Source organism: Rhinolophus sinicus, chromosome 15 (genome assembly GCF_057876585.1).
Source record: "Rhinolophus sinicus isolate RSI-liver-muscle chromosome 15, RSI-T2T, whole genome shotgun sequence".
Taxonomy (NCBI): Eukaryota; Metazoa; Chordata; class Mammalia; order Chiroptera; family Rhinolophidae; genus Rhinolophus; species Rhinolophus sinicus.
In genome coordinates this window covers 131,384,276-131,408,766 of record NC_142515.1, presented here as the reverse complement: position 1 = coordinate 131,408,766, position 24,491 = coordinate 131,384,276, and the positions used below count along the sequence as shown (strand labels likewise).

Sequence of the window (24,491 nt, the reverse complement as noted above, 5' to 3'; positions counted from 1 at the left end):
CTGCTCGCTTCAGGATGCCACAGAGTACGGGGGAAGCCCCCGAGGAGCCATGGAAGTGGTGGCCGGGCGGGTGGTCTTCTCTCCAAAGAGCACACCACACAGAGAAGAGGACATGGTGGGATGGACTGGGGTCCACATTCTACCCTCTACTTTTCTCTAGAGAGTGAGGGGAGTGGATGAAGTGCACGGCTGGTCTTGCTCCCGGCTTCCCATGTGCGTGGCTTATTCCAGGGCTCTGCAGGTGACATTCTCTGGGCCACTGCCAGTGCCTTACAGAATGACTGCACTCGAGAGCCGTTCTCCCCTGTCACTGCCTGCCTCACAGGGAAAGGATAAATGACAGCAGGGACTGGGGCGGCCCAGTAAGAACAGGTTGCAAGACAGAACCATGGACACAGCGTAGGGGAACAAAGACTCTTCAAGGGCAAATGAGTGAAGAGAAGCCCAAGAAAAGGGACTGTGAGGGGAAAAGGACTGGGAGAGCGCTGGCATGTTCTGGGAACTGACGGGAGAGAACATTTTGAGGCAAAAGGAAGTATCCATCCTTGTGGATTCAGCACCGGGGTTACGGAAATGGCAGCGTTCAGGAAACATGGCGGTGCAGTCGCTGGTAGATCGTAGTGTTCAGTACATAGTGAAGTGAAATGAAAGGAAAGAGGAGCAGAATCCTGGAGAAGCAGCAGCAGGAGATGAAGGGAGATCTTACTCCACAGGGGAAGGAGGCTGTGGGGAAAACAGGAGGAAGAGGGCGGGGAGTCTGCAGCCTGGAGAGCTGAGCAGGGCGGGACGGGGTTCATCGCGAAGGCGCTGGACGTAGGGATCGGGACACTGATGGGACTCTCCCTTTGTCCCCCCACAAATGTAAAACCGTGCAGACGGTGAAGCCTGAGAGGCCGATCTCTGCAAAGCCAGTCAGCACCTGAGGAGACAGCGTGCTTTCTGGGTCTGATTTTGCTATTCTTGACCCTTCCCTTCCAGCTCCTTCCTCCTCTTCTGGATTTACACTGTAAGAGATTTCAACTCGTTTGCGTGGTCAGCCTGAGTGCAGGGGCCCAAGGGGCATGCTGGTCCTGGTCTGCCATGGCCGTGCGGGGACCGCTGACCAGGCGACAGGCTCCTCACAACCTCACTTTCAGGTCTGTTACTCAGAGGTGGGAGCGGACAGGCTGGGCTGGACCAGAAGCTTAGATTCCTCTCAGCTCTAATACCTGCAGATCTCAGGTTTTCAAATGCTTTATACAGATAGTAACCTGAAAAGCTCAAAGAAATCCCACAAACATACATTTTCAAGTGGCACATACGCAAATCATATTAAGTATTTAAGTTAAAATTATTTTAGCATGCAACGGCTTATATTTTGTCCACATGTCATATTTGCCCCAGATGCTTTATAACTGAAGCTGACATGACCTCTCTAAGGGGTTCCTGGAGCAGGCGAGAGGAAGCAGAGGAGAGGAAAGTCCTATTTTTCCAGGAAGGAGGGTACTGAGAACAGGATGAGCTCCACGTTTTCTCTTTTCTGCAAACGGGGCCCATCTGGGAACACAGTGGCTGCAGCTGTGACAAAGGTACATCATCACTGCTGTGCGTCTGTGTGGCATGAGACCCTAAGATTTCATGAGTGTAACATGAGGAATGTGTTTAGTTTGGGACTTCCCCGCCATCTCTAGGTCACATCCTCAAGCTGAACCTAGGTAGGTGCTGTGTGGAGTGGAAACCGTTCTGGAAAGAGTCTGTGTTCACCCAGTGGTCATAAACCTCTTTTCTGATTCAATCCGCCAGAGTCTCCCCGAGGCTGCGGTGGGCATGTGGGTGTGTGACACAGGGAGAATGCTGCTTCCCACGGGGCTCGCGTGTTATGTCCAGGGGACACTGGCTCGTACAGGCACCTGCCTCCAGGTGAGGGCCCTCCACCTCTCCAGCCTGGACCACCCTCACTGGGGCATTCCCAATTCCAGGAGACCAACACTGAGCTTGAGAGGAAAGATGGGGGAGCAGCCGGACGTAGCGACAGGCCCACTTTCCTGAGTTAGAGATGTTTTCACTTCTTTTACTCAAACTCAAAAAAGGCTTGAAAGGGGCCTAGAAGGGCCAGGATAACAAAACTTCCCAGAGCTCATAAAGCTAAGGTTGTACACATAAAGTTTTACAAATGTTTTGAATAATACGTCTATAAGTAAGTCGTTCTAGGCACTGAAGGAAAAGTCAGTTCCGAATCTGCCGTGTGTGAGTGGTGTCCACTGCTACAAACCACAGAGAGGACCCTCAGAATTACTAAGTTAACACTTACTAACGACCCTAGCTAACCCATGGCGGTAGCTGTTTAGTTTTGCATGTTTGTGTCTGATGAGTAGGTAGATATACTTAGAGGTTAGTGTGAGTTTTCTGTCAAAGATTGTTATAAAAACATAGGACATGCATTTAAAAAGTGTAATGAAGTTTAGAAATAAAACACCTGAAGAAAGGAAAAACTAAAATCTCATTCTTACCTTCATTGAGTACGGTCTCTTTTGTTGGATAATACCCATTATCGTTCTGAGCGTTTGAGAATACGGGTTTCCCACCTCAGGCAGTGATGTCTAAAATTAAGAAAAATCAAAGTTTAAGTTTCAGTATAATTTATAGCATTTAAATAGAAGCAGCAATAAGATTATTAGAATGTTAAAGTTAAAAAAACACCTTTTTAAACCATATATTTGACTTAGTTCATTTACCTAAGCATCAAAAATATGAAAAAATGCACTAAAAATGATTCTTACTGGCACACATTTCCACCAGCGAACTGTCTTTTGAAAATAAAAACCATCTGGCATGTGACATATATACGTCACTGAAATGACACAACAGGCACATGTTTTATGCAAAGGATGTCCTTGGACCATTCATGATGTTTCACCCCTGGGAGTTTGCAAGGTTATTTCAGGACTACACTGCGAGAGAGGACGAACTTCATTCCTTCAGCGGGGTCAGCGGCAGGGCCCGGAGGCAGCGCAAGGTGGGCAAATGCCACCCACGGACCATTGTTCAACAGTAAGACCACCGAATGCTGGTCCAAGGAAAATGTGGCCTTGGAGATGTCCCTGAGCTGGTCAGTGGTCCCCAAGAGACACCTATGCCGCTGCACGTGGCCTGCGGGGCATGAAGGACCTGCACTTAGATCTTGTCCATGAAACAGGAAAATGCAAATGTGTACTTCTCAGCCAGAAGCTACAAGAGTAATCACTTGTGAGTTAGCCGCTGAAGGCGGGTTACAACATTTTACCCCAAGTCACAAGTCCCAGGAGAAGATCACAGTCAATAGTTTTCACAGGCATTGTAAGGAAAAACAGAAATTCATCATTTATATTTACATTCCATCTGCTATTTGTATCCTCTGACATTAAGGTAGATCTTTTTATTCAACTAATAGAATGAGTGTACTTCATGTATACGTCTCAAAGTGCCAACTGCATCTAAGACAAAGTGACACTGGCTTTTTCTTTTGTTGCATTTTCTGCAGGTGAGAGGAGGTATGCCCCAGAAGCACAGACCTTCCAATCTGCTTTGTGGTGGAGACAGGCTATTTCATATGTGTACTCAAGTCAGCAAATAAACATTTAATGTTAACTTCATCAACACCTGAATCACAGGAGGCCGCCTGCAGTTCCACACAAACATTCTTCAGACTCATAGTTCTTTGCCTACTGACTTTTGGTTTTGCTTTTTATTGTTTAGAAACTGCTTTTCTAGTCATTCCTTCATTTCAACCACATGCAGACGTCTTACTAGTTCTCAAACTTCATCTTCCCCTTAAAACTAGTTCTTCATGGGATATGGGCATCTTGAATGCTTTAAAACTATACTTTTGACACCTGTAGTGGACACACAGCTCTCTGACCTGACTGCCTACCTAGAACTTTAATCCTGCCTCCCTCCGAGACGCTGCACAGCTACCCTTCATACCAGAACAGGAATTAAGCAGCCTTGGCCATCTTGCCATAACCTAAGTGAAGCCTCAGGGGACAAAGTGCTGAGTTCCAGCTGTGGGTCATAAGGAATCCACCGCCGAGCACAGTAAGGCACTGACCGCCACCGAGCAAGGACGGTGACCACCACAGCCAAGGAGCTCACCCAATGATGGTCTGCAAATGAGGTTCGGGATAAATGCTCCTCTCAAATTAGAATCGCTGGTGTTCCTAATACACTTTAAAAATAAAGCCACTTGTATTCATTCCACATGCAACCATACTCTCTTTTGTAATGACTGCAACAGAGGGGGAATCATGTTTCCTGGGAGTGCTGTGCAGCTCAGCAGTGTCAGCTGCAGCCGGGTGTGCACGAGAGTTCTGCTTCTTCTGAACATGCAGTTCAGATCCAGGACCAGACAGGAGCCCAAAGCCTCAGAATGGTGTCAGTTCCCATTTCTGCCATCCCTCCCAGAGGATGTGTCCCCAAGCCTGAGTCATCTATGAAATGTGATGACAATACGTCTCACTGACTTGTTACAGGAATGAAGTGAAAGGGTATGTTGAGAGTATTTACAGCACAGTGACACACATACTAACTGATCCAGAAACATTAGCAATCTCTTTGGGTGCTTGGATAATACTTTCTACAAATAACTTTATACCAGCTCACTGTTCTTCATCAAAACATGAAATTCTCCCGTTCTCGTGTGAGAACTATATACCTCTTGGTGTCTTCTTTGTGACCCATTGTTGCACATGAACAAAACAATACTTAAGAACGTACATTTTGCCACAAAACCAGTGAGAAAACACTCACCATCTCTGTGTTGACGTGCGCCAAGGACGGCACATTGAATATGCCTTGGATGAGTTCTGCGGGGCTGCTGGCTCCCAACCACAGGAACATGTGCAGACCGTCAGCCAGGAGGAAGAGCCCTTCCTCGGAGAGACGGGACTCGGAGCAGCGGACGGCGGCCGGCAGTGCTGTACTGCTAACGTCCACCGTGTGCTGGGCAGGCAACGGCGAGAGTCAGAGGTCGCAGCCCCTCCTCGCCTCCCCCACCCGCCCTCCCAAGGCCCGGCTTTGTCCCGCTCACTGCACTGCCTCGTACAGGGGATGCACGTGGGGAGGGAAGAAGACACAACAAATAAAATCAGTCAACTATACAGTATATGAGGTGGGGTTAAGTGCCATGAAGGAAAAAAGCAGGAAAGTGGGATAGGACACGTCAGGTGGTGGTGGTATGATGTTGAGAAGGGAACTTTGGGGTAAAGACCCGAGGAGATGAGACGGTTATGGGGGGATCTGTGGAAGAGCATTCTGGAGGGAGGGAGGGAACAGCTGGGGCAAAGGTCCTAAGGCAAGAGCCTGTTGATGTTCCGAGATCCTCAAGGAGGCCAGTGTGGCTGGAGCAGAGAGAGCAAGGGCAGCGGAACACAAGCTGGAGGGAGACAGAAGGTGGCGGTGGGGGTACAGACAGCTCTGGGCCAGGAATGAGGCTTTCACTGAAACAGGAAATCCCAAGGGTCCTGAGTAGAGCAGGGACAGGAACTGACAATTACTCTAACAGGACCACTCCAACTTCTGTGCTGAAAACTGACTGAAGGAGAGGCAAAGGCACAAGCCAGGGACTTGGAGGAGGGGACCTCAGTTGTGCATAGGACAGAGGGCGGGCTATGCCTGCAGCTGGGAGTTCATAGATGGGGTGGGGAGTGGTCAGAATCCGGATGCTCTTGCAATGAGAGTGGCCCTGACTGCAGGTGGATGAGAAAGAAAGCAGTCACGGGGGGCTCCAGGCTTGCGGCCTGAAGTGGAAATGGAGGTGGAGGGGCGACAGGAGAAGTGTGCTGGGCGGTGGGTTAAGATGCCCGTTAGACCCCCTGGGGAGATGGCAGGAGGCCGCAGGGACTGCCGCATCGGGAGCTCAGGGCAGAGGCAGGACTTGGGACTCGTCCGTCTCGGCGGCACCGCAGCCACGAGGACAGATAAGACCCCAGGGGCCGAGTGCAGGCCAACAAGAGAAGCCCCCAGGACCTGAGCCCAGGGAAGAAGCTGTTTCAGAGAAGGACGCAAGTGGAGATACTGCCGACAGGTCAGAGCAGAGGGGAGAGCCGCCCCCTGGTCTAGGATGCAGTCACCAATGACCTTGGCAGTTTTAGGGGGTGGCAATGTTCCTGTCGCTTAGAGCTCCAGCGTCTCTACACACAGATTGCTGAACATCCAATTTTATCTGAAAATCAATCATTTGTGATCATTTACATCTAACATCCATCCTAATTCAAAGCATCGATGGCTTTTTATTTCCAACCTAATTTAATTCTAACTTCCCTGTTACTGAGAGCCTGGGTCTGAGTTTAAAGATAGGAGTTAGAAAGAAGCCATCGGCTGTCCCCTCTCCTCTCCTTCACTTTGAACCTAAACTTGTTGGTCTCAGGGGAGGGCAGGGTAGCCGAGAACTAAAGGCTGACTTCACGTCAGGAGAAACCAGCGCCGAGGAAATCGAGGACAAGTGCAGTTAGTCCCCGCCCAGCGAAGGCACCCTCGGTCCTGCTGCTCTGTCAGCCGACTGCCTGCCTGTGGTGAAGGCTGCTCCTGGCCGTTCTGGTGAACTGTGGAGACTGAGTCACGCCACACAGAACCGATGGATACATGTACACGCGTGCAGCTCCACGCACACGCAGCTGTCTTTAATGCTCTCAGGTACCTTTCTCCAACAACCAAGGCTTGGCTTGCCCCAGCGTGTTTCCTGACTTCCCCAGCTGTCCACTCAGAGTAGCGGTGGGGGTGGGGGAAGCAACCGCCAAGGGAGCAATTCAGAGAAGGAGCCTCCCTCCACCCCGGCCCAGCCTGCTCAGAAAGCCCCTGCCCCCGGGCCCCTCGGCACATTCTGTGGGCACCCGGGGCGTGACATGTCCCCTCCACTGTGACACACGGAGAAGGACTAAGTGGGAGTGCCCAGTGGGTGCTCACTATTGGCAGAAGCAGCGGGTAGAAGAAGAGCTGGGAGTCGGCCACGCCCATGGTCATGACCAGCTGTCTCTGGTACGCCCGCTCATCTGTGGAGACTTCTGGTCGGCTGAGCAGCACACAGTTTTTCAGCAGGCAGTTCACGTACACCGGCAACACTTTCATGGAATCGGGTAAGATCAGCTGGAAGAGAAAGACATTCACTTCAGACGCCGGGCTTCACGTCAGTCAGAAGCATCGAGGTTGTCGTGAGGGGCAATGGTGCCCTGTGCACAGACTGGCGCATGGAGCCGGCACAGGCACACGGGGCAGGGGCGCCACCCACCTGCAGCCGCACTGGTCGCCCTGCTCGCCACACCCCACTGCCCGCACCGCCCCAGCTCTGCCCCTCACCGGCCGCATGGCTTTGCCAGACTCACTCGCTCTTTCCTGGGTTTCCTCACCTAAACGTGGGGTGGCAGCACACGGACCTCAGGACCTGAGGGGGGTGCTGTTGAGCAGTAAACGGGATTCACTGGTGAGGCACTCAGTGCGGCCCCCATACAACATCAGGCACGTTTGTTAAATAAAGGAAGGGAGTCGGTGGCTTCCTCATCTGCTACCAACTTCTGCCTCCTGAGTTCAGGACCAGCGTTTCCGGCTGCCCACGAGGCATCTCCTCCTCGAAGCCCCTCCATGTGTCCTCCAGTCACAGGCAGCGACACACTGAGTGAGAGCCACCATGCCACAGGTTCTGTGCCCAGGGTCGTACACAGGGGCCTGAGGCTCCGTCAACGGTGCTCGGCGCCCGAAGTCCATTAGGGATGACGGACGTGAATAGATCAAACACAACAAGGACGCTGCAGTGCTACACGTTCAAGCTAATAGGACACCCCTGCTGAATTCAGGAGTGTCTCTACTGAAGGGCAACAGGCAAAATCAAAGTCCTACAAGTCCACAAACTCGGCCTTCCGCTTATGGTTGCTAGTTTAGGTGCTAGAAGAACCAGAGGTTAAAGTACTCTTAACTCTATTTCTTCTTGACCATCAACTATTAAACGGATTCTTCTCATTCTACCTTTATAACCCACCTGTACCTTCCCTTCCGCTCCTCGCTTTGGCGCATGCACGTACCATCCCATGATGCTACAGATAATAACACAGGGCAGCGATGCTAGAAACAGAACTTGAAGGGTCAAATAATTACAAATAATCTGCCCATGTTGTTTAACCTTCTCCCAACTCAACTTTATAAAAACAGCTAAGGCTTAAGACTGATCAGAGTGTCACTTCCTTCCACTTAACAGTACGTCAGCGCACAAGGAAGAGGTATCCAGAGCAGATGATAACTTGCAAATAGAAGGATCTGGTCTGTGAATCCATGATTTCTTTTTCAATTTCTGTCTTGATGACGAAAAACAATATACACTTATCAGAATCCACACTGAAAAGAAAGTCCTCCTCAGGGCTCTGCTAGAGTTTATTCTCCTACTTCAATCCTTCACGTCACTGGTCTCCTCACGACCTACTGAGTAAGGTGTGTGCACGACAGAGCTTTCCACCTGGGTCGGGCAGACGTATTCAGCACATTCTGCCCCTCGTGACTTCTAATCTCCATTCAGAAAATGACAGGCAGTTAAATGCACACGTCTTCACATGAGAAGAGCAGGCTCTTCTTGTCATTTTTTCTCTGTATAAAATATTTTTATTTGACATTTGGATTACTTTCTCAACCAAGGGAAACTCTGATCCAAAGATGCCAGATTGTGGTCCCATTCCAGAGCCACGTGGCCTCAGTGCTGTTTCTGGGCTCGTTACTAGCTAGGCATCTGACGTGTTCGGAATCAAGACTGTTCTTGGAGTCCATGTAGAAGCATGTATGTGCAGTATCTGAATGCTGTCCTGCAATTTCACTGGTTGCTTATCATTAATCAGGTCATGTTAAGACAATTTCTAACTGCTGTCCTACATGCCACAAAGGGGTGCCTGGCCCAGGATGTCACTCTCAGGACTCAAAGAGGAGACGGGGCTACAGGTGCAGAAGGAAGAGAACAGAGGATGTAAATAAGGAAAACTGACGATGAAGAAGGAAAATGGAGTTCGACTGACAGAAAACAAGGAGACAGTCTTAGTGGACGTCTCTGAGGTGGGAAGAAAATGGAGCGACAGACAGCGGCTGTGTAACGTCCCCACCTCCCTGGTCCTCTCCCTAAGGGGAGCGTTGTTCTTGGGGAAGATGGTGTGAAGGAGGAGAAGGGGGAAAGTCCTATGAGCCCAGTTTGATTGAATTTGGAGAATTCTTCTCTTTGGGTTTTGAAGTGACAGAAATGGTAATGGATAAAAAGAGAAAAAAACCCTATTTGCAGTTAAGTTATTTGACTTGCCTTCTGAAGCCACTGTCCTCCCATTTAATGGAACATATTTAAATTCAAAACAGTGAGCTATGGGATTTAATCAAAAGAATCTACCACGATTACAGAAGCTCAGAAAGTTTTTTTAATGCCGTCTGGGGCTCTGTCTGTCCTACGACCCCCCCGGGGGGGGCCTCCTTGCAGGCTGCACCCTAAGCCACTCCCTGGCCTCACCCTGGTCCTGGCCCAGCAATGCAGTGACAGATCTGTCCTGAGGCCAGCGTCACGCAGTCCAAGCACAGCCCACCCTAACAGTCTTGCTTGGTCTGGGAAACTTAAGGCTCTCTGGTAAAAAGTGGGATCCCTTTAGGGATGTCTCCACAGATAACGTTTCTCACAAGTAAACTTGGGAGGATACCAAGTTTGAGGGCACATTCTCTGAAGAGAAGCCCATGTCCGGCCATTGCAGGTTTTTCCTGAATGGTGTATTTTAATACATCATTGTTACTAGCAGTTTATCATTCCTCCATCCTCCGGCCTCCTGGTGGACGACCACAAGCTGGCTAAGCTGTGTCGTTCATAGCACTGGTTGAAAGACACATTTGCAATGTGCTCATGGAGAAAGAAAACTCTCATCATAAGAACAGTAATAATCTCTCTCAAGTTTTTCAGAGAAAATCTGGCATCATAAGGTTTTTACTCCAGAAATAAACTATATACACAGATGATCTAGTAGTAGAGACAAAGCTTTAAACTTTTTCAACAAGAAGAAAATAACAGGCTTTATTTTTTGCCTTAAATAGTCACAGATTTGTTTTTAACTTAAGGTCTTTGAATCTAGCTGTTGTAACTTTGAGCAAATAAACTTCCTGAAGGGGCGCTAACTGTACCTGTTCTCCTTCAACCAATCCTTCTGAAGTGTGAGCTGTTGCAGAGGCAGAGCTGTTCCCAGAACTCTAAGACAGACAGAACTGGTGTCATGTGCTCACAACCAGACTTTGTCCGACACCGTCTGGTGGGCTTTGCGTCAATTAACCAAGTTCACTGTAAAGTCTGATACTGGAGTTCACTACAGGGGCAAATCTCCTGGATAATGAGAAGATGGAACTCACATGGAGGCTCAGGAGATGCTTCCACGTTTTCAACACAGGAGATGAAAAACCAATGGATGGCTAATGGAATCACTTTGGACACACAGGAATTTTTGTCAAAAGCCCAAGCTCAGAACTATGCTGATTTTATTTTCCTTCTTTACCCAGATCATCTATTTGGCCCTCAAAATCACCTGCATTATCTTTGCTGCTGAAGGTGTACTTTTAGGTGGGGTATCAGATATGCTCTCAGCACCCACTTACCCACTTCTGACAATAAACGAACCAGAAGTTTTCCCACTATTGCTCATTGTCTTCTTTGAATCCAAATTCTGTGCTCAGAAACGTAATACACAACTATGAAAAATGGCGTCCAGCTTTGATTGACAGAGGGAGGGATGTGAATGAGAGAAGAGATGCAGAAATAAAGGTGGACTCAGGTTCTACTTCTACAGGAGAGTCTAAATAAGGTTTATTCAAAGATCTAAAATTTCAAATTACTAGATGATAGCCAGAGACAATGCTTTCAAAACTCTTCACACCTATTAACTTTTAAATATAAAGAATTCCAATATTTATAAATTCTACCTATGTTTATAAAATATAAAGAAGTCATCAGTACCTTTAGCTCATGGCAGCTTTGTTAATACATCTAAAAAGTACATAGATAGACACACACACACACACACACACACACACACACACTTCACAACCACATTCTCTCCACAGGCAAAGAGAATCCCTGTACATCGTGCCGTCTCTTACACATGACATTCTTTTGTTCACACACAATGCGGTGACTGTCAACCCAACACACACGCACTTTTTTTGGTTCACGCGTCTTCTAAAGCCACTAAGTTTTCCACGTTGGCTATGAATACCAACACCCCGCCCTAATGGCATTCTCAGTTTTCTTGGCTGTATCCAAGCGCCTGGAATATCACAGGCCTTCCACAGCTAGTGCAGTGGCACGTGACCCGGTGGGGTCCAAGGATGGGCTCACTCACCTGGCTGGCTGCAGACGGACTCGCGCAGTTCTTTCGGTAGCATGCCAGCATATGGGCGGTCTGATTCACCAGGATTTCCCGGATGACCTTCAAGGGCTGGTGCAGAACTGCTTTGAAAGCTATTTGCACAAAACAATGGAAGGGTCAAGTTTTAGTCCCTTCAAACAGTAATAAAAGAACAAAGTGCTATTATCTTCAGACCACTCAGCAAGGAATGACGGCCTTTAAAAATGCTAGTCACTTGCTAATGCTCTCCTCTGGACTAGGTCTGAGGACCCAGCCAGTGGAGAACAACGCTACCTATAACCAAAGACAGGCCATTGGTCCCGATCTTTCCTGAGAATACTAGAAACGGAACTCAATACTCAGAGAAAAGAAAGACTAGTTCACTAGCTTCTGATGTCCTGAATTCCTATAGGCTGGATTGCTGTTTCTTCTAAACGTTACTGTGGAATCTCCACTGGGGTTTGGGGGAAAGGAGAGAAGGAACCAAAGAAAATCTCACATCTGGCCCCACCTCTGCCATTTCAGAGGTATCATAACGTTAGGGACCGTCTTCTTTCATCATCCCCAGGTGCCCGGGGCACACGTACATACCATAATGAGTTTAGTATCACCTGCCCAGATTTCAACGCACACCCCTCGGAAGGAAACTTTAGATAAAGCTGCACGGTGTGGGCCTGACTCAGTCATCTGTTTATTAACCTAGAGTTAGAGATACTGAGTAGTCTCCTCGCCCTTTGCTTTTTTAAATTCTGAATGTACCCAGCAAAGGCTGCCCCACCACGGTCCTTCTCAGCTCCTAACTGGATTCACCAACAGGCCTGCCTGAATTGCAGTTGGCCCTCTGTATCGGCGGGTTCCACATGTGTAGATTCAACCAACCGTGGATGGAAAATATTTGGGAAACACAGTCACATGGTTGCTGACATGCACTGTAACTAGGCCTATGGTGGCTGTGTCTGTACGGGACGTGTACAGACTTTGTCTTGTCCTTATTCCCTAACAATACACGGGAACTACTATTTACAGAGCATTTACATGGTATTAGGTATTACCTACGAGTAACCTACAGACGACTGAGAGTATATGGGTGGCTGTGCATAGGTTGTATGCAAACACTGCGCCATTTTACATAAGGGACCCGTCCGTGGGATTGGGCAGCCTCGGGGTCCCAGAACCCGTCCCCCGCAGATTCTGAGGGACGCCTGTACCAGGCACGGCGTCCTGCACCACAGGGCCAGCGAAGGTTACCTGACTTGGCGAAGAAGTTGACGAGGGCATCCGTCTCGCAGCTCTTGTAGAGATCAGCCAGCTGAGAGCTGCAGTTCAGGCCCAGGTTGTGAATCCGCAGTCTCCTCTGCCCGCTGATGGTGGTGTAGAGCACAGCACACTGCAGGGCAATATGCAGGGCACATCCTGCGTTAGCACTCCCGCCCCAGCTCGTCTGGTCTTACAGTTACAGAACAGTGTGTGTGGCTCAAGGGACAAAGAAGGGACAGCAATTCATGCACTGGGTTCTAGGTAGCATTCCGCTGGTTAAACTTACATGGTAATCGAGCTATTCCCATGTAAGTATGTGCTGGCATCAACACAACTAGTGTACATTTCACATATCTCAGGTTGGATTACCAGGAACTGGGGTCCAGATATAACACCTTCATGACCTCATAGCCACCCGCGAGGCTCCCTTCCCTTAGAAACATACGACTAGCTGTGATGATGGCCTGGGTTTCATGCTGATGACACAGACATTTTGTGAAAGCAAACGCATAATTATTTCTGCAAATATCTGTGATTTAAAATAAGCTTTAGGTAGAGTTCTTCTCCACCAACGCCAGTGTCTCTCCAGTCTTTAAGGGTGATGATTGGGTCTGAAAACTCTGGCCATTGGATATAACTTTTCTTTTTTTAACTCAGAGTCTCCATGGCTTCTAGTTAATTGCATTCACTACAAAGCCAAACCCTACTATACTCGTTTAGAACATGATAACATGTTTAACAGTGTCTGACACACAGCAGGAGCTGTGACTGGTGCTGAGGCCTGAGAGAACTGACCACTGACGCCTGTCACACTGACCAAGAGTCCACGGGCTCTCACGCAGTGACACGTCATCGTGACTTCATATGAATCAGAACACATAACGGCGTGCTCCAATCTAAGGACTTTGCCTTTAGAGAAATAGAGCAGAATTTGTGGGGAGACTAAAACAGTTGATGGCATTTCAGTCTCCTGACTGATCACCGTCAGTAAAAAACTAAACAGCAAAATATGGGAATAAATTGGACACCACCTGGATTAGGGCTCCACTGTCTTCACCAAGTTTGTCATCGTGCTTGAACTCCACAGTCACGGCCTTGTCACAGTCGATGGCGGCCATCTCCACGTCAGTGGTGTTGTTCATAAAGATCCCACCGAAGAAATCAGTGGCTCTGAAACCTAAGGGTGAGGGGGAAAGGGATGCTGTTTCTCCTCGTGCGACTGTTATTGTCTTCGTTGGCCTGTTATCAATTTGAAGAGGAAACAATTATACAACAGAGACCTGGAAAATAGTATAAACGACAATTACCTGTGCTGGTACGGACCCTCATTATAGCATCAAATCCTATTTGCTTTTCAATATCATTCCTGAGGTCATTCAAAAATTGTTGGCTATCCAAGTGTATCTACAAAATAAAGGATGGTCAGTGTCCACCAGATGGCAGTAAAATACTTACAATAACATTTTTTTTTTTTAAATCTTGATTAAAACCTACTTTATTCCAATAACCTCAAAAGGGTTCTTAAAGCATTTCAGTTTTATTTCATTTGCACTCTTTGGCCTTATCAAATCCTTTAACTAGTTTACAATATAAATATGTGCCTAGGTGATTAAAAATAACTTTATGGATGATAAACATAGATGACGATTGACATGCGTCACTTATGTTGGGGGACACTCATGCCCACTCCATGTTTGCAGGCGAAGGGACATAAATTAGAGGCACGCCCACCCCCGGCCCTTCTCCTCAGGTGAAGGCAGGTGCCTGATCTGATCAGTAAGCGTGGGAAAAGGAAGCTGGTGGGCACAGCTCAGCCCCCTCTGCGCCCCCTTTCTGGGGAGGCAGCCGGCCTGCAGGAGGCGCACATTTCCAGCCCCTCCACATGATGAGTTTTCATGGTACCAGTGTCCAAGTAGAAGCTTGTAACTGTGCCCCCTTGCACCCAATGTACACATTCGTCACACTGAGGGTGACGGACAACTGAGCCCACTTGCCCGCAGACCCAGGTCCGTTCTATGCACACACTCTGGTCCTCTCTTGACTCTCCCAGTTCAGGCTTGGAAGGGACTGACCCCCAAATCATAACAATTGAAAACAAATATATAGTCACACTTAAAAACAATACCCTAAACATATTTAATACAAGACAGATAAATTTGGTATGAAATAGATCTTTCCCGCCATGGACGTTCAGCTCTGAGGCTGGATGAGCGCAACCTGTTGCAAACAGTTAGGGAGCAGGAAAGCAGTCGCTTAACCAAGTGTGCACTGTCTTCCATCAGCTCTAGAATTTACATTTGTCAGTTGCCCACAAGGGGGCACGGCTTTCTCACCCTGTGATCTAAGCACCAGAGGTAAAATGGCAGTAGAGAGCCCAAGGCGAACCAATTGCGGGCTTTTACCTGGAAGTTGTTGTATTTGTAAAGGGTTCCTCCTGTGAGCTGAGGCACGAGGCCCAAGGAGGCCACATCCACGTACTGACTGGGAAAGAGGAAGAGTGTCACACAGCAGCCATGGGCCACACAATCCTTGGCCAGCGAGTCATACACATTGGTCTGGGGCTGGAAAAGTGTCTGAAGAAAAAGATGCACAAAAGGAAAATGAAAACCACAATTTGTTTGTTTTAGGTTTTTAATTCCTATTAAATTTCTTAAATTATTTGCAATTCCGAGTATTCCCATAATATGCAATACCCCGGATTCCTGGATTTCCACTTAGCTTCTCCCCGTTTCTTACACAAAGCACACCTTCCCTTCCCTCCTTCTTGACTCCGTTTCAGAACTGACACACAGACACTTCAAAGGGCAGTGTTGGTGGTACCTTCTCTTTGTCTGTGTTAAGGAGCTTCCTGTCGTCTCTGTTTCTGAGCTTCCCGGGGGCTTCCGCAGTGGGTAAGGAGGAGTGGAAGATGAACAGCTTCCCAGGACAGTCTGCTGCCTGAAACAGTCACAGAAAATGTCTTGGGGGGGAACGTTTTATTTTAAGGGAATGAGAAAATAAAATGTAAGTACTTTCTATGAACGAAAGGTGACTACATGTCTCTGAATCCTCACAATGGCCTCTGTGTCCTCGGGCAGGTTCTAGTCTCTCCGTTTTATAGATGGGGAAACTGAGGCTTTGAGAGGATAAGTCACACAAGTTGTAAAGGAAAGAGCCAATATTTAAATGTCGATCTCTATACCATGATGCTCTAAAAAACAAGCTAAATGACGTTTCAGCGTTCAGCCTACAGTAGTCTTTCAGGACCCGGGGAATCCGAGATGCAAAAATCAGTGATGGCATTCGCAGGGTCAGAATGCAGCTGACGCTCTTTGAAAGCTTGAGTGAACATGAATTAAACCTAGAGTGGTATTTCAAGGAAGGATGCATGAGAACATGGTGTTGGCAGCAGGAGACACAAGGCACCGGGACCAGGCAAGACGACAAAAGCAGAAATGTACCTGCGGTCCCTGGGAAGGACGAAAAGGAGGATGTGGGCTCCACGAAAGTGAACTCAACACTAAGAATATTTAAAATCTCAGTTAAGGCGTAAGAAGTCATCTATCAAGCAAAATTTACTGACATCAAAAGATCAGTCTATCGCCTCCCCACCCCCCCACTGTCATCTCGCCTTTCTGCAAACCCGCCCCCCCCGGCACACGGCTCAGAATGCTGTCTCTGAAACAAAGGTGAGTGATCTGGTCACATATGGGTTTCTCTCCTAAGAATCCTGAGGACTGTGACAGAGGATAGAGCCCATGTTCTCTGTGGACGGGGGTGGGGGTGGGTAGGAAACAGTAAGATGAGCTACTGCCAGCCCGTGCCAGGCTCTGCACAAGCATCTCTTATTTCACACTCACAACCTGTGAACAAGGTCCCGTGCTCTGCCTTTTGAGGACAGGAAAACTGAGGCTCGTGCCGTCTGCCCCAGGTCACATAACCCCAAGGCCCTATGGAGTCCCGTCAGAATCTGCACTCCAGTCTGACCTCCTGGGAATTCTGCCCGGCCCCGCCAGCCCTCGCACTGGAAGGTGCTTGCTCTCCAGGAATCCAGCACATGCCTCACACACCTCCGTGTCTGTGCACATCTGTTCCCTCGGCCTGGAATCCATTCCGCCCTTTTCTTGGCCTGGGGCTGGGTTTGTGGCACGCACTGGTGAGCTGGGGTCAGCTGTAAGACGTCTTATAAATTATTTGCTCCTAATAAGGCACTTAGGTTTGTGAACAACTTTAAAAACCAATGGAAAGAACTCAAGCTTAGCCTATCTGAGTGTGTGAGTGACATCCTAATGTGCCTTGGAGGGAGTCACAGAGGTGGGGTCACAGCTGACACACAGCCTGTCTTGTCTTTGCTGTGGCCAGTACTGAGCGGTGATTTTATTTTTGTGTGTGTGCGAGTCTTCTACTGCAAATGACTTCTATTAAGAGGTCCACAGCACTGGTAAGCAGGAAGGCGAGGACGCATGGAGCAGCGCAGCCAGTGGCCACCTGTGTGCACACTGCAAGGAAAGACCTGCCAACACTGTCCAACAGACACAGCAGCTCCAACGACCAAATCCAAGGAAAATTTACGGTAAGACTGACAATAACATGCTACAAATTTTGAAATTCTGGGACTAATTGTTTTCATTTCTATTGTTTTTATTATTATAAAAGTACCTTTTTTTTGGTTTTAAGTCAAGTAGCAGAAAAGGTATAAAACTTTTTTAAAGTCCATCTTCTCCCCTTCTCCCCAACTTTTCTTGCCTGGCACACCCAATTGCCTGCAGGAGCTCACTGTCAAAATTCCTCTGTCCATCTAGATATTCTACTCACAGAAGTACTGTAATTTTACACCACAGTAGTTAAGTGCATGGGTTGGAATCCCAGCCACTTTATTAGCTGAGTGACACTGGGCAAATTACTTAACGTCTCTAAGCCTCAGTTATCTAAAATATGACACAGGAAAAATAGTAACTACATAAAATACTGTTGAGAGAATTCCATGGCCCAGTACAGCATATTAATCATAATTAAACATACATGACTGCCTTGTTAATATTACCTATGGAGTAAAACTCTGAAGATAAAAATCAGGGTCCATTAAAAAAATTAAGTTCAATATTGAAAAAAAAGTAGCCATATTTATTTCTTTTTTCCCTATGTAATGGCTATTAATTTTAGATTTATAATTTCATTAATCACAAACATAAAATATTTTATAAGTAGCAATAATAGATAAAGCTCCTAAGGCATTACATGTTCTATATCCCTACAAAATTTATGTTTTCACAAAAATCTGATTGTGCCCACAAGTGTGTCATATAGAATAAGAGAAATGGCATATATCATGCTTATTGTTACATAAAACAGGGTGAGGAACGCTGGCCTTGAGAACCTTACTCAAAATTCAGGTCCTGTATCCTTCGCTTTGAGAGACGCATAATCACCCCGACAGAGCTGGTTGCCTGGTTGCCTCTATGTCCCCACACTACTTCGTAGGTAAGACTGTTCTAGAATTACTGTCACTGTCACAACTTCATATGTTCTACTGTCTTGTACACATCACAGGCTCCATGAAAAAGGAAAGACCATGATTGTTCTGGTGTGTTTCTCCAGGCCGTCTGGGGGGGCCCAGTGCCTGCCACTCTGCGGGTGCCCCACAGATTCTTGTAGAAGGGATGTTGTAAAGCATCATCTGGAAAGTGAATGTAGGTCTACAGATAATTTAAAGACGAATTCCCCCCAACTAATGACAGATTCAAAATCTAACCACTAACGGCTATGTCACTCCAGCTTTTTGCCAAATTCTACTTATCTAGTTTTATGGTGGAAGTAACAGCTAACTCAGAAAAGTGTTTCTTGGCCAAGTTCAAAGACAGTGCCAGAAATCCACACAACATAGTTGAGTTATGAGTGTCAGATTTTAAAAGACTATGTAGAAAAAAAGACACTAAATACAAAATGCTGTGGTCGCAGAAACACGAGCAACAGAAAGTCGTGTGTCAAAGCCTTCACGTCTTCAAAAGTTCAAGGGCTTTTGAGAAAGCATGTCTGAGAACTTTCCAAACAGTCCCTCTTTATATTTGTGACAAATAAGCACATGTTTTGTGTTAGTTTTTGTCAACTCTCTCTGCTTCAAGAAGTTTATTACCGCTGATAAAATCTATAGGTTTTACTTGGCGTCTGCCTGACAGAAAGCGAAGCTGTAATTCAAACAGGGAGTCGGTTCTAACATGTTCAGTTGGATACACAGGAAGAAGCACTGCACTTTGATGTTCTTCCAGGTCCTTCCCCGTCCACAGACGAGACTCATCTCTGGCCTCCTGTTCACAATACCCGGAGCTGCTGGCGCGCTGGCCGCTGCCCTGGGCTTTCCAATGCCATTCTGTGCCCACCACCCACCACGCCGCCTTTTTGGACACCGTGTCCTGTATTAGCCGCACGGCTCCCACCACCAGTGAGGAACTGAGAAGAGGGATAGTTGTCCTTCCGGCACCTGACAGAACACGGCAGTTCATACATGAATCTTGGCATCCGGCAGGCCCCGTGGAGCCCGCCCATCTGCTGTTGAGACTCACAGGCCTTGCCCTTGCATGTTTGAAAACCCCAAGGAAAGACAGGGTGAAATGGGGATTTTTCTCTTCATATCTGGTAGTTCAGATACTGTTGAAATCGTTTTAAATAGATCACATAAAGTTCATGTAAAAGCCAAAGGGAGGAGCTAAACTGGAAATCCTGACAGAATCAGTCGCCCACATGTAACAGAGCTGGAATGTAAATGCTGGGAGCAATTGTGGTTTGGGCCATTTCCTCCTGGGATCCATGGGCAAGTCTGGAACAGCTTCTAGCAATGAGATGTGTTAATAAAGGCAGTGTGTCCTTTCAGGGATGACACTTGCTTTGTGTGTGTGACTGTTTCTACATTTCATCTGCTAGCAATTCAAAGGCTTCCTCTCACCTTCAGTGCTTCCATGCCAGCCTGGACGACGGGAGCAAACACAGTCTCGTTTTCATTAGAGTCTGCAAACATCTCTGGAATCTGGTCCAATAAACTGTAAGAAATGCATGAGCAAACGGTTTAAATGTTTAGCATATTTATAACAACCTTCAAGAAATAAATCACTCACATTTTAAGCATTAACATTTACCCCAAACACCTGAACACCTGAGGGTGAGTCTCACAGGTCATTCCTCAGGGAATCATATCCTGGCATAGGTTGGCACCAAAATTTATGATTTGGTTGGAACATTTACAAAATCACATTCTTTGTAGATATTTTTTCTATTCACTTTTTTTCCTGATCCCTTTAGACTATAAATTCTTGAACAATTCTTTATCATCATTATCTCTGAATACACTCATCCACATGTAGGAATAACTCCCTTGCATTACCTTTCCAGCAAAAGAAAGGACTGACATGGTTGAGTGTGAATATTCAATGAATTCCTTCTTTCAAATACTGGTCTACACTTAAAAAAGACAGAACTAACATAAGAGTTTTATAATTCCTTCCATAAATGATAGAGTTTTATAACCCCCTTGCTAATGGCAAAACAAAATAATGTGTGATTGAATCAAAAACAACGGACACCTGATTTGTATGTAAATTATGAAACATGTGACATTTACTTGTGAATCACGGACTGGGATTCTTGGTAGTTGACAAGGAAACCATCCAACAAAGGAACGAAGACCTCGCCAACATCCGTCACCACCATCATCTGGGGTTGGGCCAAATTACTCTTGACATTAAAGAAATGGAGAACTTTGTTATATGTGATGAAACCGACTCGAATCGCAGAACTCTCCTGTTGCTCTTCCCTAGGAGGAAAAAAAAAGAGTTGGAGATTCTTGCATAAATGTATAAGAGGAGGTTTCTGTCAGAAACTCAGTAAGTATACTGCTATAAAACATATGGAAGACATGTTTAAAGTTCTGGTCTAAATTGTTTACCAAATGTAAACAATGTTGAGTCACAATGGTAGGTAAGGGGGGGATATGGCAAAAATAAGTAAGTTGATAAAAATATTCTTGGTAAAAACAATGAAATAGATATTATGGAAACATTTGCTCATATTTCTTTAATATATTTACTCTCAATCCACAGCAAATTGTTTTTGCTAAACAAGCTAGGCTTATTACATTTTTTATAAACAAAGCCCTCCCAGAAGCCACCAGAAGGTCAAAAGAACAAATGGAGTATCTGAAGCAAGAGAAAGAACCGTCATCACAAACAGGGCGGCTCTTCTCATGAGGAAAGGCCTCGCCCTTCCTGTGTGATTCCCCTAGATGTTCTAGAGAATCTCCACAGACAACGGGGCTGACTTTAGGAGCTATGTACTGTCTGTATATGTTAATGTACAAATACATCGCATGTATGAACAGACAATGTAACTCTTACTAGGCAATAGGTAAACACTGACAATAAAAGCAATGAAACTCCAAAACTATAACAAAAAGTAAAATTATTTGAGGACTTTCGAGACAAGGCCCGAATCTTCCTGAGAGGAGTATAAAGGTGTGAATGTTCGCATTCAAGTCTATATTAGGTGCATGCAGAGTGGTCTAGACTCTAGTTACATGTTGACCAAAGTGCCTCTCTCTCTCTCTCTCTCTCTCTCTCTGTCTCCCTCTCCTTCTGTATGTACACACACACACACACACACACACACACACACACAATGATCACATACCTGGACACTACTCTTACTAACTTTCAGTGGTGGATACAACATAGTGTGCAATGGCTACGTGAAAGCCACAGAGGATATACATCATTTTCTTTGACCCTTAGATACCAGTAAATCTGATTTTGCTTGGGGGACAACTTTTTGCAAATGAGCCGAGCTTGCTCAGTTTCCAAATCTTGCGCACAGCATAAAGAGTTACTTGAGTACCACAGAAGGGAAAATGGCCAGCACACCACACAGTCTGAGGCCCATTTCCCAGCAAACCTTTTTGTACATAAGGTGAAAACCATCCAGCGCATTACCAAGAGCACTAATTCTCTTCTAATAGTTAATTGGGAGTCAACAAGGCAAAAAGCAGAAAAGCAAATGACAGACAAGAATCTGGATTGCTTTTCCCACTGGACCTGGACATTCAGAGTGATGGGAAAGGGGCATCCTCAGACTCATAGGGCTAACTCAGAATCTAAACTAACATTTTTAAAAAACATCTAAGCAGAACATCTCGCATTATTGCAAAATATGAGTACACATTTCCATGGGAACATATTTTTTTTTTAATTGGAGAAACAGAGATCTTCAAAGTTTCCTTTCAACAGTGTAACTGCCTTGTTAAATCATACCGAGAAGGAAACGAAACCTCAGCCTCTCTTTCATATTAATTCTATACAAATTCTATAAAGCACCAGGGGAATCGTACCAAACAACATGTTTTGGTTCTTCTGCCTTTCAATTCCCTAACGCTTGCCCGGGTTATTTTAATGGAATGAACCTGACAGAGCAACACGAGACGTTAGTAACTAGATGACCTGGGATATTCCAAAGTGAAGCATTTTGACCATTTTAGCTCCAGCAACTTTAAGTACAAGCAAGCAGGAAACATCCAAGAGTTTGATCTGTACAACAGGTGAGGCACTTCACATGTCTCCTTCCCTTTTTCAGAGAAGTCAGACAGCAAAGCCTGGCCACCTGGTGATTCCAAAGATGTACATTCCAAGTGAAATGGGAGAGAATGGGGCCTTCCCTCTCACAAGACTAACTAAGAGATGGACACACCCTAAGACACTAATCAAGACTTACACTGTGCTTTAAACAGGTATTTGGCAAAGAACCTCCTTGAGTTCTAAGAAGTCAGTCAAACTGATGGCAGAATTACTATAAAGATATAAAGTTATATACATACACCAAAATAAAGTCCAGGGGAGAAAGAAAAAAAACAGATTTGGTTTAAAAGGTAAAGGGAGAAAGGGTGTTTTGCTTGAATAAAAACTTTTGAGAGCGCTATCTACCAAATGGCCAGGAATAACCAGAAGTACTCTTTCATTTATTGATTTTCACCTGTCTCGTGCCAGAGTCACACATCTGCTCCAATGGGATATAAAAGTTACGATGACATATAAGGAAAGAGTGTGATTCATAACTTACATCCATTGCTTGTAAGCTTCCTACCACCACTGTGCTGAAAAGGAACGGGATGGGGACGTGGCTAGGAAGACAGCCCGGCTCCCAGTGTGAGAAAAGGGAAGGACAGAGGCCACTGCCCGAAGTTCGAGCAGTTTCATTTCATGCCAATCAAGCTGGACAGTCAGATTCAGGATGAAGGCAGCCCTGGCAGAGCTCTAAGATAAAATGTGTCATACTCAGCACAAAGTCCACACTTCTTGAGTTGCCCCGAGAAACAGGTAACACAGACTAGTTAGCAGCAATCACCAGATTCCTTCCTTAAGCCCCATATTCAGCTTGCTGCTACCTCACTCTTCATGCTAGAATTCAGTCTGAAAGCATCTCAGTGTTTTTTAAACATCCCCACTGTTTCTCCAAACCATCTTCGGGAATATTATGACTTCAGCTTCATGGGTACAAACAAAATGATTCCTGCACAGTCCCTTGTCTGCTTTGCACGCGAGGACCTGGGGAGCCCTGAGGGCTGTGGCAAGGCGCCCCCTTCACGTCCCTGTCCAGACAGAGACTGCTGTGTTCAGGAGACAGACAGCGAGGGCGGCAGCTGTGGACACCGGTGCAGACTCTCGCTTTCTCAGCCTGTTTCCTTAAGCATGTCTTCCTCTCACGAAGGAAGGCATTTTCCCTGCTCCTGAGTCTTCTTACTAGATGCCAGTCCCACCCTAAACAGCTCGTTTGTACACCGGAAAACAGCCACCTTTGCTAAAATGCCCCTGCACCTTCCCTTTCTGCAGTGGTCAGGAAAGCGATTAGCCATTAAGTCACAGAGGCAGAGGCAGCCAAGCTGCAAGGGGTCAGACAGCGCCTCCTGAGGGCAAGAGGGACTCTGGTGACAAAGCCACATGTCTGCGTGTGACAACACTTCCGTTTCCTGACATTCCCTACAACTATACATGCCTGGCAACTACCCACTTCCACTGGAAAATCAACACTTTTGCAAACAAACAACGGACTCCCCAAGTCTCCTCTACCACACTGGGGACTCTCCTTATGGTCTACACAGTATCTTGAAGGCTGTCTACATTGCACCACTCTTCAGCAGTTGGTTTCTTCTACAAAAAAGCATTCTGACACTTTAAGGACTCTAAGACTGGTGCGGTCAGATGTCTATATAGTCACCCCATGTCCTCATTAGCAAAAGACACTAAGGGGCCAACCCATGAATCCGGCAACACTGCGGAAGTCACACAAAGAGCGGCGCTCCCCTTACTTGGGCAGTTTCTCCAGCACAGTCTTCAGCTCCTCACATATAAGCTTCACGAGACCGTTCTTGATGTTACTGTACGAAACATCGATCATGAAGATGAAGGCGGGAGGATTGGGAGGCTTATTCTTCTACAGGAAAGCAGACAGAGCACAGAGATAATTATAAAGCATATATATTTCATAATCAAATTAAAACACTCAGAAACTCTTGAAGGCCATCAGATGTCTCACTTAATATTTAGGACAGAACATGGGATGAAATCATTGTCCAGACCACAGTCTCTGATGCTGCAAAATGATAAAGGCTGTTTCTCTCCCGGGGTGTAGCCTGGGTCCCACTACTGCCTCAGACAGCTTCACAGTATCTGGCAGTGAAGGGTCCCATCTGTGAAGCGCCAAAGACCTCACTCCTACAGTTGCCCAAGGCTGGGGCGGTCTGGTGGCCGCCTTGCTCCTAGCTTGCTGCCTTATAGGAAGAAATGTCTCGGGATCCCTGACAAATTGTGCCAAAAAAGAGGACGTACAGTAATCAGTGCTTGTTTTTAAAACTGTACTAAAACTTCATTAACC

General features: G+C 46.5%; 1 protein-coding gene across 2 annotated transcripts in view; it reads right to left on the bottom strand.

The window, feature by feature from the left end:
* The window catches only part of SEC24D (SEC24 homolog D, COPII component), a 76,973-nt gene that overhangs the window by 2,874 nt on the left and 49,608 nt on the right, over positions 1-24,491 (bottom strand). For both annotated transcript variants that reach the window (XM_019744507.3, XM_019744508.3), the window contains exons 11-22: positions 23,926-24,050; positions 20,197-20,388; positions 19,525-19,618; positions 15,426-15,542; positions 15,008-15,178; positions 13,913-14,009; positions 13,637-13,782; positions 12,597-12,735; positions 11,343-11,461; positions 6,919-7,098; positions 4,765-4,956; positions 2,490-2,579 (exon numbers count right to left, since the gene is read on the bottom strand). In XM_019744507.3, the coding sequence (XP_019600066.2) occupies positions 2,490-2,579; positions 4,765-4,956; positions 6,919-7,098; positions 11,343-11,461; positions 12,597-12,735; positions 13,637-13,782; positions 13,913-14,009; positions 15,008-15,178; positions 15,426-15,542; positions 19,525-19,618; positions 20,197-20,388; positions 23,926-24,050 (1,662 nt within the window). The remainder of the gene's footprint in view (positions 1-2,489; positions 2,580-4,764; positions 4,957-6,918; positions 7,099-11,342; positions 11,462-12,596; positions 12,736-13,636; positions 13,783-13,912; positions 14,010-15,007; positions 15,179-15,425; positions 15,543-19,524; positions 19,619-20,196; positions 20,389-23,925; positions 24,051-24,491) is intronic.